Source organism: Sphaeramia orbicularis, chromosome 18 (assembly GCF_902148855.1).
Source record: "Sphaeramia orbicularis chromosome 18, fSphaOr1.1, whole genome shotgun sequence".
NCBI classification, from domain to species: Eukaryota; Metazoa; Chordata; class Actinopteri; order Kurtiformes; family Apogonidae; genus Sphaeramia; species Sphaeramia orbicularis.
In genome coordinates this window covers 36629855-36644479 of record NC_043974.1, presented here as the reverse complement: position 1 = coordinate 36644479, position 14625 = coordinate 36629855, and the positions used below count along the sequence as shown (strand labels likewise).

General features: G+C 36.5%; 1 protein-coding gene across 1 annotated transcript in view; it reads left to right on the top strand.

Moving 5' to 3' along the window:
- Nucleotides 1-14625, top strand: part of npy2rl (neuropeptide Y receptor Y2, like) — a 117802-nt gene that overhangs the window by 83617 nt on the left and 19560 nt on the right. Inside the window, exons 2-3 of the mRNA XM_030162805.1 lie at nt 2439-2681; nt 10005-10137. Of these exons, the coding sequence (XP_030018665.1) occupies nt 2490-2681; nt 10005-10137 (325 nt within the window). The 5' untranslated portion in view covers nt 2439-2489. The remainder of the gene's footprint in view (nt 1-2438; nt 2682-10004; nt 10138-14625) is intronic.

Sequence of the window (14625 nt, the reverse complement as noted above, 5' to 3'; positions counted from 1 at the left end):
AATCATAGTCAGAAAAAAAAAAATCAGTAATTGACAAGTTTATAATGCATGTCTGAATATCTAAAGACAATACAAGAATTTAATGCATTCTGCAGTGTTGTTCTCATGACTGACATATCCATTTTTATTGAACCTCACCTGTGAATTTACAGCCTCTCCTCCTCCCTCCTCTCTACTGTCTGTCTCCTGACATAAATATGTTGATGCATGACATATGAACAGATTAGGGATACAGTGATCATACAGTTTGATGGTACAGTTACTGCCTGAGCAAAAAAGGCTTTTACTTTGAATGAATGTGTAATGGATTTACTAGCACTCTGAGACAAAGAAAAACACCACACTCTGATTTGAGGGATCACAAAAATACTTTGTTATTCTTGCAAGAATCAAAGTGAGGCAATTACAAGCACTCAGAGCAACCTCGTAATTCGTCTAAATTAGGCTGGCTGAAGTCCAGCTCATATACCTTTTACACAGGTTACATGATGGTAGTAAACCTAGTTTGACCTTTACAATGAGCACAGACAGATACAGTCTTCAGTATTCTTTTTCAGTCTTCAGCAGTTCAGTGATTGAGAGCAAGCAGCTGTATGTTTAAAAATGATAACTGCATCAGAAAAACAACGACAGAGTGGCGTCGTCCTAAGTTGAGTGATAGCACATATGTTTGCTAGTGAACTGATTTCTATGACAAACGAATGAATTAATTAATTTATTTTTGGTTTTACATCAATCATTGTACTTAGTACATTAATCGTAATAAACATAAAAAACAAAGAAGGAATAGGCTAGAAGCAAAAGCTTATTTTTTTTGCCTACCCTTTTCGCCTAATACACTGCATACATCAACTTAAATGTGTACAGCATCAAGCTTTCACACCATAATAAAAATAAATGAATGAATGAATAAATAAATAAATAGTCAGCAACAACAAGAAACATATCTCCCATCTCAATTCAGTATTTCTGAAAAATTTTAAGCTTAAGGCACTTTTTTTTTTTTAAACTTTCAGTTATTACATGTAATTTATTCCCCAAAAAACATGGATAAATTCACATCTAGAATCACATTTAGAAAATGTATTGTATTTTCCCCACAAATTTTCTTTATTTGTGTTTTTTAAACAGTTGTTCTTCCATAGAAATACATGAAAATAAGTAAAATAACATGAAAAAAAGTGTATCTGTTTGGCATTAAATAGTGTCTTTTATTCAATATCTGTGTTGAGCCTCTGCAGTTCTATACCCTTGAACTAACTTACACTTTGACTCCTAAACAAGTGTCTTATGACCAGTTTTCTTTTCACTGACATCCTTCAAATCCTAATTACCGAGCACACACACACGCACGGACACGCACACACAAACAAGCACAAGTACAAATGTACATGTAAATGACACCACTGATATTCAAATCCATCTAGCTGATGTGACCCTGGCAGAACAAATGCCAAACATGTTGACAATTTATGCTACGCGGTCCAACTGTCCAACTAGCAGGTTCCTTTTCCAAGTAGATGGAGTGACAGCGGGGATGACCAATCACATGTATGTTAGCAAAACCGCAGAGCCAATCGGAGAGCCATATTTAGGTTAGAGGTGGGACTTCTAGCAGAGACCGACTGTTAACCCTTTGTGTGCCAAAATCATTGACTAAACACTTCAGACAGCGGTTGGATTGATAGTGAGTACACAGTAGTGGCTGGATATTGATAAGGACATGTCCCCAGTATCCCTACCCAATCCTACACCCCTGGTGTAACATATAGGTTGCGCGTCAGAAATACACATCAGAATGCAAAAAAAAAAAACAAATTAAATAACATATAATTTGCTGTCTGTGTTTTGAACTTCAGTGAAACATTATGAATGCCAACACCTGTTTTGATCCACTTACAATTTTTTACAATACACGTTTTTCAATGCCAGTGTTTCTTTTTTCAGTATCAGTGTGTTTTCAATGCGAAATTTTATTTTCAATATCAAAAATTAAAGTCATCATTTTGACTCCATAGTTGTATGCATCCTACTATATAATGTCCGTTCTGTGTCCGTCCATCCGTCCGATCGATGTTGCAGCACAGGAGGGCGTTTGTACGGGTTTTCCTCAGCCTTCACAGACCCGATCACCACCAAACTCGCCAAATGAATAGAAACATTATCTGACTACCTACTAGGCACAATTTTATGTCCATATTCAAATGTTGTGAGGTATGCTGGGTGATTTTAGCCTCTCATGCTATTGTACAATGCCGCTAGTTCAGCAAATAGAAGTTCATTAAAACTACGTCAATGAGGATGTGACAGTCATCAGTGTTGTGTTAAGTGCAGATATTTCATTTAGATTCCAGGGTCATAGGTGGATGTAGTTGAAAACACCAGGTCAGGTCCGTTTGTTGAACGTCATATTAACCTTTTATTTGTCTCCATCTCAGGTTGAGTGTGTCTGTAAAATGGCGCCACCCTCTGGTCACATATGATCCAACATGGACGCCTTAAATGCAGCCAACGCCACACAGGACGAGCTCCGCCTCCTGCCCCCACCTGATGATGACCCCGCCAACCTGGTTTATCAGGACTATGACTCTGGGGCCGGCGCCGTCCCCCCGGCGTTGCCCACTGTGGTATTTGAGGGGGTGAATTTCCCAGAAGACTCCATCAAACTGCTCAGTGTTCAGGTGAGTGTTACGGGACAGAACTGACGCATCATGACCTCATCATAACATTTATGACATGTTAGCAGCTAAAGGATCGGACAGATATACAGTCACAGAAAAAATTATTAGACCATCAAAAGTCACCAAGTACTAACTCCTGTGTGTACCATGTGACTAAAACAGACAAAAGAAAACGAGGAATGAACTAAAAGCACTGTTTTTGTCAGTACAGTCCCATAGGTACTGATGTAAGAACTGAAGTGATTTTGGTTATTATCAAGAAAACATGGAAAGTGGCTAGATATCAGCTCTGAAATTAAACTATTATGAGCTATTTTTGTTGTTACCATTAAATTTGTCCAAACAAATGTACCTTTAGTTGTACCAGGCATTAAAATGAACAAGAAATTGAAGAAAACAAGGGTGGTCTAAGAATTATTTCAGTGACTGCAGATCAGGTTCTTCAAAGGAAAGAACAGTAAATTTTGTCAGCTTAAATGTCATAGTGAAAATAGTGTTGACAGTTGTGGCAAAAGGAGATCATTACCTCCACCAGGAGGTATTGTGATCACTTTGCTTTGTGTGTTTGTTTGTTTGTTTGTTTGCAACTTTAGGGGAAAACTATTCCAACTATCTTTACCAAATTGTACCCACAGATAGGCCTAGGCCCTGGGACCAACCCATTAAATTTTGGGCCAAGTAGGCCAAAGTTCAAGGTCACAGCAAGGTCACAAAATCTCAAATGTTCCGATCTCTCATCATTGAGCAATTTTCGAAAATTCATAAAAAATTCTAAATTACTCCAATTAGCCTCCGATTTGATTTAACATTGAAAATACCATTTACGACACATTTTTCATTATAACTCAACAAATATTGATTGGAATTTAATACAATTTGACATACACATGACTGGTACCAAGCTTCAACTTCTTCTGCTGTATGGAACAACCTGGAAACTGTTTAATTTAAAAAGAAATAGTCGATCCACACATGCACACCGTTCAGGGTGCTTCATGGAGGTTTGCGTTCTCTGAACACTTGTTATACCTGTTCTCCAATTTTACTTTAGAAACGTGGGTAAAAATCTCCAAAAAAAAAACAAAAAAACTGAAGATGCAAAACTTGTGAAAACATGTTTTTCTTCTAGTTATGAAAATGAATTAACATTTGAAGCCGAAACGACTCATTGATTAAGTGATTTGAAATAATGGAGAAAAAATTACTCAATCACAAATTTTAATACAAATAAAAATGTAAATTAAATTAATCAAAATTTAAATTGATACAAATTTACAATTTAATTTACTTAATTTTGCTGCCTTTAAACATTGGTTTCGATATTAAGTTTCAGGCTGATGGTAACTGTGGCGTACATGGTACCAGGCGGAATGTCTACAGTGTGTGAAGACTTTAAAAATTACTTTAAAAATACAGTCCAATACATCCACTGCGGTTTGGAGGTCAGACGATTTTAATGTTGGAAACATCTGCTCCGTATTATACCAGAGCAGAGACACAAGGTGAGAAAGTTAAAGCTAATGCTAATATGTTAGCATAATGAAGGGACAGCGGTCACTAGTCATGACATCAACTTTAATTAAAGACTCAAGATCAAACTAAATGTTGATGCATGAGTTCAATTCATGTTTTGCTGTAACTGCTGATTAATTAAAAGGGGGGAATAGGAGTGAAGTGTGTACGATAGTGTCACCAGAAACACCGTAGTCTAAAAAGGAAACTTAGGGAACACACGTAGATTCAAGAACACACACAAGATACAGACACACACACATTTCTACAGATATTTTTCTATATATATGTTTATATTGTTGTTATTTCTATATAGATATTTTCTTTATATCCTTTTTTCTTTTCTACTTCTTGTGGTAGTTTCAGCTAGTTCTGAAATAAAGGCAGGGGTCTCAAACATGAGGCCCGGGGGCCAAACGAGGCCCGCCAAAGGTTACAATCCGGCCCGTGGGATGAATTTGCAAAGTGCAAAAATTCCAGAGTCAAGGCTGTTGAACTCATTTTAGTTTGTTCCACATACACACCAATATGATCTACAGTAAAATAATAGCATAATAACCCACAAAAAATAATGACTCCATATTTTCTTCTCAGTTTGATGTGAAAAAAATAACATTAAATTATGAAAATATTTACATTTACAAACTATCCAGTAAAAATAAAATGTGAATAACCTGAACAAATATAAACAACCTGAAATGTCTAAAGAAAACTGAGCACAATTTTAACAATTTTCTGGCTGTTACTAAGTGTTTCGTGTCTTCGCAGATCCGATCCATAATGCACATGTAGAAATGATAAGTTGAGGCATAGTATTGTTAAAATTGCACTTATTTTTCTTGAGAAATTTCAGTTTTTTCAGGTCATTCACATCTTTTTTGTTTGAATAGTTTATAAAAGTAAGTATTTTTATCATTTAATGGGTTTTTTTGCACTAAAACAAAGACAAAAATTTGAAGTTGTCATTATTTATAGGTTACTATGTTATTATTTTACTGGTCCGGCCTACTGGAGATCAAATCAGGCTGAAAGAAAATGAGTTTGAGACCCCTGAATAAAGGATAAGCTGTTTGTCATTTTCAGACATGGTTGTCTCACATTTCCACTATTTTTTTCCACTGATTGAAATAAAATTTGAATAAATTAAAGAAAATAATCAATAGATTAACTGATTACATAAATAATCAGTAGCGGCTGTTTTACACACATTCATGAACCAGGTAACAGCTCTGTAGAAATAGATGGAAGGGAGAAGATAAGAGTAGAAACTTGGACGATATAATGTTTATTTGATCCTCCAGGTAATATCAACCACTAACATGAGCTACTTTTTTTTTTCCCATTCTTTGTTTATTCGGAGAAGCAAATCATAGAAAATTTCCCTTTCAGATACAATTCAATGTCCACACCTCAAATGTTTTCACATTACCGATATATTCAATTCACAGCAATTACAGGTTTTACATAGTTTGTCCACATTGATCGAATAGTGAAAAAAAGATTCCCTTTGACCCTAAAAACAAAATGTCAGTTTCTCCAGAATGTACACGTCCTGTACAATATCGATCCATTCTTCAGGTGTGTGTGCTTCAGGCTTTAACCATTTTCTACTGATAGTCTTTTTGCTGGCTGCCAAAAGCATTACCAACAGTTTATTTTCAATCTTTCAGAGTCCAGTTATCACATGAAATATCTCCTAAGTGCAGGGCTTCACATTTACAGGGTGGAGAAGCAAAATTTACAATATTTTGAGGCAGGGATTGAAAGACAGTGTATGACCAATTAGTTTATTGAAAGTCATGAGAATTTATTTGCCACAAGAAAATTTACATCATAGAAAATGTTTTTATTCTATGTGTCCTTCTTTCTCAATAACTGCCTTCACACGCTTCCTGAAACTTGCGCAAGTGTTCCTCAAATATTCGGGTGACAACTTCTCCCATTCTTCTTTAATAGTATCTTCCAGACTTTCTCCTAATAGTTTTGCTCATAGTCATTCTCTTCTTTCCATTATAAACAGTCTTTATGGACACTCCAACTATTTTTGAAATCTCCTTTGGTGTGACGAGTGCATTCAGCAAATCACACACTCTTTGACGTTTGCTTTCCTGATTACTCATATGGGCAAAAGTTTCTGAAAAGGTATGGATAATAGTGTTAGGTATGATTATGACATCAATATATGTTTGGTTTCAAAACAATTGACGTAGTGCCTGCTGAGAAAAAACAACTAAATGTTCATTGTAAATTTTGCTTCCCCACCCTGTACAAGGAATTTTTTCAGTAAAGATGATATTTAAATGTTCACATAGCTGCTCCCAGAATGGTTTGATCACTGGGCAATTCCAGAAAATATGATAGTGATTTGTCCCACAGAGTCTCTAACAGGTGTCTCTACTGCTCTGAACATGAGTGACTTTTACACAACAAACACACAGTTAAAGGTTCGGGAGACTTTTGTGACCAATTTTTCATCAAATCTGTCAAACCTCAGTCATATCCTCAGTATCACAGATCTGTAAGTCTTTCTGTGATTACTCACCTGAATCTATTGCATTACGGTGAACAATTCTGAAGTACCATCCACCATGAACAAAATGTGTGTTTACAAACAGAGCCGGGAGGTAACTCTGGCATCTTTGGAATTTTGTCGCAACGTGCATTGTGGTGTAGTACGGATCGTATTAAATGGAAGATGAATGTGTGACTCTGACTAGCTCTGAAATGTCAGATGAACATCATAAATCATGCATCATGAACCAAAATGGACAAGAAGAAATGTAATAAGTTGTTTGCTTAATCTTTGCATTTCAAGTTGTTTTGCTTGAAGAATCTTTTATTTTTGCAGATCTAAGTTGTTATATTCTGATTTATAATTTTTAACTGTATTTCGTATCCTTGTTTGTACTGAACAGACAGTGAAAGGTGCGTCAGGTTTAAAAGGTTTGGTTCGTGTGTGTGTGTGGTTTAGATGAACTCACACCTGCCTGTGTTGAACTTGGAGAAAAGGTCAGATTCTACGTAAAAGATCTAATTTTACATCTTTGGAAAGTAACTGTGGTAAAGAGAGTCAAGCAGAAAAAACAGATTATGAACTAAGGGATTTTTTGTGGTCAAGAAATGCTAGTCTAATTGTGCAGGTGCTAAGCAAGACGTGCTTTCTGAAACTCTTTGTGGTTAAGCTATGCAGTTGGTTTGATTGACAGGTGTCCAAAGCACTTGTTAAACTCAAGTGAACTTTCAAACATGTGTTTTCTTAGAATTAGTGTGGAGTAACTGACGTATGTCTGACATGTTTTGCCCAGCAACAATTCTTAACCAATAATAAGTGTACGACGAATGATGTCAGTGAATAATGGGAGTCTCCAAAGTCACTAAAGACTATAAAAAGGTAATAAAGGAAACTCTTTTTTTGGCTCTTACTCTTTCTGTCTGTGACGATTATTGTTTTTGATGCTAGACTAATTGATAACTGACTCCTTTCTTTTTTGTAACTTTTTCTATTTTTGCCTGAAGCAATAAATCAAGCTTTCTTTTAACTTTTTAAAAACCTCAGACCTTCTTTTTGGTGAATTCTTCATTTCTCCTGGTTTGGTCCTTCCATCCGAAACATAACTGGTGAGTTAATTTAAATTACGAAACCCCCCCTCTGGTAAGCAGCCTAAATGGAGTAGTCCAGAGCCACCGTTGGTCAAAAAATCTCTAGAACACGCAGCTTTTTGTCCAGATAACCAAAGATTTAGAGCACCAAGGTGGTTTAAAGAGAACGAAACTGGGGCAGTAGTTCATTAACCAAAATTAATTGTGGTTTTTGAGATTTACTGCTTGCTGCGTGTTTACAGTGGGAAAGGGAGGTTCACGCAGCCACCTGACAGCAGCAGCGGCAGCGCAACCATATGATATTATATGGATGAAACAAACAAGCAGAAATGGCTGAAACGTGGAAACAGCTGGAGGAATATGCATAGAGGGAAGGGAGCTCCTGCAGTTTCCACGTCATGTCTGTAGCAGCTGCTGCTGTCAGGCGGCTGTGCGAGCCTCCGTTTCCCACAATGCATGTCGCGACAAAATTCCGAAGATGCCTGAGTTACCTTCCGGCTCTGTTTGTAAACACATGGTTTCTTTATGGTGGATGACACTTTGAAATTGTTCACTGTAATGCAAGAGATTCAGGTGAGTAATCACAGGAAGACTTACAGATTTGTGATACTGAGGATATGACTGAGGTTTGACAGATATGATGAAAAATTGGTCACGAAAGTCTCCCGCACCTTTAAAATCTATAGTAAATAAACTTAAAGCTCAACCTGTTGAACCGTGGGCCATTTATTGATGAAGATGAAAAATGATTCTTTCATCAGAGAACTTTGGTAGGTTTAAGGACAATTCGTGGTTTTTGTTCCAAGAGGGAAAAGATTGAATAACTGCGAGATAAAAGTAATGAAAATATTCTAAATAAAACACACACTTGAATGGATATTTGTCTGAATCATTTCAATGTAACACAAACCTAATGGGTTAACTGATAACAGCAGCTTCATTTATATGAAACCAAGTTATGATCAGAAAACAGTCGGTTTTCACTCGTTCGGTGAGTTTTATCTGTAGAAATAATCCTTGTTCTGTTGCGTATGCTCAGTGTTCACCTAGTACTGCAGAGTTTGTCTCATTGGTTTTATTTTTCTCAATTATTTATAACGTACGCTGGTCTCAGACTGTTCAAGCGGTTTACAGATTTTAAGGGTTTGTTGAGTTTTTAGCTGATGTGCTTCATGGATGTATAGAATATAGACATTGGTACAAGTGTCATGTAGTGTTGCCATGGCAGCACAGATGGAACTGTAGTATCCGGGGCAGCTGGGTTTAAGAGGCTACTTGGTTAATTAGGGTTAGGGTATGTGGGGTGTGACTTTAACCAAATGAAGGGGTTTTTGTCGCTGTCACATGCTTATTATACTGTGACCAGTGACTTCTGTTTGATATTTAAGGAACATTATGACAGAAATACGATGATAGTATGTGTAATGTGCAGTTAGTTGAGTCTCTACTGCAGGGGTGTCAAACTCATTTTAGTTCAGTTCCACATTCAGCCCAATTTGATCTCCAGTGGGCCGAAACAGTAAAATAGTAACAGTGAAAAAAGCTAAATTATATTATGATCAGGTTTACATCTACAAAGTTTCCTTAAAAATCTGAATAACATCAATAACTTGAATTGTCTTCAGAAAAACAAATGCAATTTTAACAATATTCTGCCTCAGTTTATCAGTTTATCATTTACACGTGCATTAAAATCACACAAAACATTTAGTAACAGACAGAATATTGGCAAAATTGCATTTATTTTTCTTAAGACATTTCCGTTTGTTCATATTTGTTCAGGATATTCACGTCTTTTGTAAAAGTATAGTTTGGTAATGTAAACATTTTCATGTAATTTTACTTTTTTTTTTACACGAAAAAAACAAAAGGGAAAATTTGGGGTTGTCATTATTTATAGGTTATAATGATAATATTTTACTGGTCTGACCCATTTGAAATTTAATTGGACTGTATGTGTCTGTATGTGGAACCTGAATTAAAATGATTTTGACACCAGTGATTGTTAATACCTTTAGTGCAATTTTTGCATTTCACAAATCCATCCCACGGGCTGGACTGGACCTTTTGGTGGGCCGGATTTGGCCCCCAGGCCACATGTTTGACACCTGTGCTCTACTGCATAAGTAAACTGTGTGTGTGTGTGTGTGTGTGTGTGTGTGTGTGTGTGTGTGGTCTATGTCCTGACCTTTGCGGTTGTTTCTTGTGCAGGTGGTGTTGATCCTGGCCTACAGCACCATTATCGTACTGGGAGTTCTGGGTAATTCACTGGTCATCTATGTCATTTACCGCTTCAAGACTCTGCGGACTGTCACCAACTTCTTCATCGCAAACCTGGCTGTTGGTATGAACACACACACACAAACACACACACAAACACACACACACACACACACACACACAAATGAGCACAGTGTGACACACCGTGTAAATGCTCAGAGGACTCCTGGTGTTTTCCTGTAATGTGCAGCTGAGAAACACTGTCACATCCACAGACACTGACCTAATTGTGTATGTTTGTGTGCACGTGTGTGTGTGTGTGTGTGTGTGTGTGTGTGTGTGTGTTTGTGTAGGCCAGCAGCAGTGGTAACTCTGTCGTCTGTCAGTTGATGTATTCGTTTACTTCCGTGACGTCAGGGAAGTTGTTTGCAGATTTGTGTTGGAGACACACACACACACACACAAGGACACAATAAATAAATACAAGTCTGTCCTTTATGGCTTTGACATTCACACCTTAATTCTTACAAGAAGTGAAGAAAGTTTTTTATTAGTGGTGTATAAAGTGACTTTGACTGGAAGCAACAGAAGGGAAACTTTTAGAACTGATTAGAATCAAAGCAGGATTTTCAGAGTTTCGATTTGGACCACTGTGAGGTACGTGAGGCGGCATGGACCACACCGCCCCATATATAAAGATACCCCCCCTTATTGAATAAGTAGGACGGAAACAGGCCGACCTGTGCCACCCCCCCCGCCATTACACACTGCCACACCAAGAGATCAATTCCACAGGAAACACTGCTGATTCCTGTTGATCCTGTTTGTATCTTTAGTAAATTAAAGTAAAAGCTCAGATATTCTAATAGTCATTATTATTTAAGGGTCCAGAAAAGACTGAAACTGCAAAATACTATGTATGACAAGAAAATCAACTGTAAAACAAGAAGCAGAATCTAGGCTCAGACAGCAGCTAATGAATTTTGGGTGTCCCACATGGGAGTTTTTGTTGGGGTTTTTTTTTCCCATCATATCCTCCTACGTTTGATGTTTTATTGTACGGAGATTCCCGTTGTGAGGAAGCAGACAGTCTAATTTTGGTAACTTTGGGAATTATATCTAGCTTCACAAACTGACAGTAAAATTCTGTCTATCGGAGATGGAATGGTACTTAGGAAAATACCAAACTGTCCTGCATGGACAGTCTGCACTTATGGAGCGAAGGTTTTTAGTTTTACAATTGATTTTGCGTTGGTGTTTTATAGACTGCTTTACAGGTCACTGAGTGTGTGTGACAGTCCAGGCAGGTGAAAGCCCGCCCCCAAAAGTTAATGTCCAATCACTATTGTGCCTCTCTCTCTCTCTCTCTCTCTCTCTCCTCTCTCTCTCTCTCCTCTCTCTCTCTCTCTCTCTCTCCTCTCTCTCTCCTCTCTCTCTCTCCTCTCTCTCTCTCTCTCTCTCTCTCTCTCTCTCTCTCTCTCTCTCTCTCTCTCTCTCTCTCTCTCTCTCTCTCTCTCTCTCTCTCTCTCTCTCTCTCTCTCTCTCTCTCTCTCTCTCTCTCTCTCTGCCCTTCAGTGAGAGACAACGGACAGAAAAGCAGCTTTAGACTCAATGCGTATGATAGATAATTGTAGCATTTCTATACTGCCATTTTCTTTCATATTCCTATGCAGAACAGGAATTTATTTATTTAAAGAAAATAAAAAGGGCACTTTTTCAACAAGGCAAAAAGGGGAGGGGCTCAAGCACCGTTTTGGTCCTATGTGTGCATGTGCCTGTTTTATACTGTATACAAGTAAAGAAATAAGAAAAGAAAGGGTAATTTTATTCAGTACAGTGATATCATTTGTTTTGACTGTGAAATTCAGTTTTTGCTGAAAATCAAAATCAAAATATATTTTTTGGAGAAAAAAAACCAGTTCTCTTTACACACAAAACACACACATATAAACACCAGTTGAAATAAAACTATTCAGTCCAGTATGAATCAGATTGATTCAAACATGCAGGGCATGACTACAGAACATAAATGAAAAATCACAGCTAAATATATGCATAAATTAAAATGAAAGCAACCAAATGAATAGACTGTTGAATTACTAAGCAACACATCAGCAGCCATGCAAGTAAATAAGACCCAAACAAAGACAGTTAATGGGGCGTGAAGGGTGCAGGGGAGGAAAATTACCTTCCAGAGAATTTCAAAAGTCTGAAGGAAGATGAACATGTTTTTTATTATTATTATTCAACACTTTTTAAATTCTAATGGAAAGTTATATGTCATAGTTAAAAGCTCAGAGTAACCAGGTAAACAAACAGGTGGATGCAAATAAACATAGACAAGAGAAAGGTTTCACCAGGGACAAAGACGGAGAACTCAGAATACAGCAGATGCTTTTAAACAAATCAAATAACCTTTACATCCAAGGAGATAATATAAACAGACACAGCATATGGACTTACACAACATGCAACATCTTAAACTCATGGCAGATGTATTCAAATATCAATAATAAAAAGTAATATATGAAGCACATGTACTACATCAGTGAGTTTTTGGTTTTCCCCTGTAAGTCGCTTTGGAAAAAAGCATCTGCCAAATGCATAAAAAAAAAGTGAGTAAAATGTTAAATTGCATAAAAGAGCAAAATGGATCCACAAAAATAAGCCATTCTCAGGGCTGAGGTTTCAGCACCATGGAGAGCAACAGGCTCAGAGGCACTTCAGCACCATGGACAGAGACACTACACACCGTCCTGAGCTCATGAAACTGGTTTAATGCAGTAAAATGATTCAGGAGCCCAATAATTTACTGTTTGATTATAGTTTTAAAAATACCAGTAGTTATTTGACAGTTTTCTATTTTTTATTTACAAAAAAAGAGAGAACATTCTACATTCAGTGTGTTTAGACATTATATACAGTTACCCATAAAGTTGGACTCATATATTTTTACTTCTTGTCTTCTGAAATGATTGTGACAACTTGATTTATTTTTTATGTATGTAATCATTATACCAGGTCAAAGGTGAGGACTGATGTGTGTAAACAGAAATAAGAAGAAGAATGTGTCTGTAAAACAAATGATTCCAACTTTATGGGCAACAGTGTAAATGTGGCTACATTAAGTTTAGCTGTTACTTAAAAAGTGAGTGAAATTGTAAAGTGTGAGATGTAGAAATAAAAATCTTTAGTGTTATTGTACATGAGATTGTAGTTCAACTCCTTTTACTGCAAGCAACTGTGGTCGGTTTAAGAATACGCAAGTGCTTTAGTTCCAAGTGGGAAAAGACTGAATGACAGCGAGAAAAGGTAAAGAACATATTCTACATACAACACACACTTAAATGGGTATTGATTTGACCTTTCTCAGCTAAAACCAGTAGAGAAACACAAAACCAGTACGGACGTTCTCTTTGTGGACTTAGAAACAGGATAAAACAAGTTAAACCCTCACAGCTCCAAGTGGATTTTCTCAATATTTACATACTTTCACACAGATCAACATTCATTATATATGTGTAAACGACGGAATTATATTACATTACATTATATTATATTATATTATATTATATTAAATGACATTAGACTATATTATATTATCTTACATTGCATTATATTATATTATATTATATTACAATACAATACAATACAATATAATGTAATGTATTATATTATATTATATTATATTATACTACCTTACATTACATTACATGTAGGACCAATAGGATGAGGAATTCTTTGGTTCCGGCAGCCATTGTTCTACCGAATAACTCCTTGTAATGTTGGTGCTATTGTCTTAATGGACCATTTATTGCATTTATTGTTGGTTGTTGTCTGTGTGGTACTGCTGGCTGTAGAACAAATTGCCCCTATGGGATAATATAGTTTACCTTGAACATTATATTATATTATATTATTTTATATTACATTATATTATACTATATTATAATATATTATATTACATTACATTATGTTATATTACATTACATTACTTTACATTATATTATATTATATTATATTATATTATAGTGGTTCAGTTAAACAGTTGTCCATCCCACAGAAGGGGTTGTCTCATGATGGACAGGTCTACTTCTGTCTTGTCTCTCCTCATACTTCTACACATTAAACTGGATTAGGGCGGGCCTTAGTGATTCCAGAGTGCCTATTGGTTGGTAAAAGTTGACAGACAAGGGATTCCACCCCTTAAGTTGCACCAGTTGTCGGACAAATAACTGATCGAGTTCCGTACAGTCAGAGGTGAAGATACTGCATGTGTGTACTGATCTGGGATTGGCTCTAACTCCAGCTGTCAATCACATGGGACATCAATGGAGTTTGTAACAGAAAGATGGGAAGTATTTGAACCACTTTTCTATGGAGGGAAATGACAAAATTATGAATAAAACATAGCGAAACAGGCCTTAGAGTAGGGGTGTCAAAGTCATTTTAGTTCAGGGGCCACATTCAGCCTAATATGATCTAAAGTGGGCGGACCAGTAAAATAATATGAATAATAGGAAAATAACTTCTGAGTAAAAAAAGTAAAATTCTGTGATGAAAATGTTTACATCTATGAATTGTACTCAAACATAACATGACCAACCTGAAA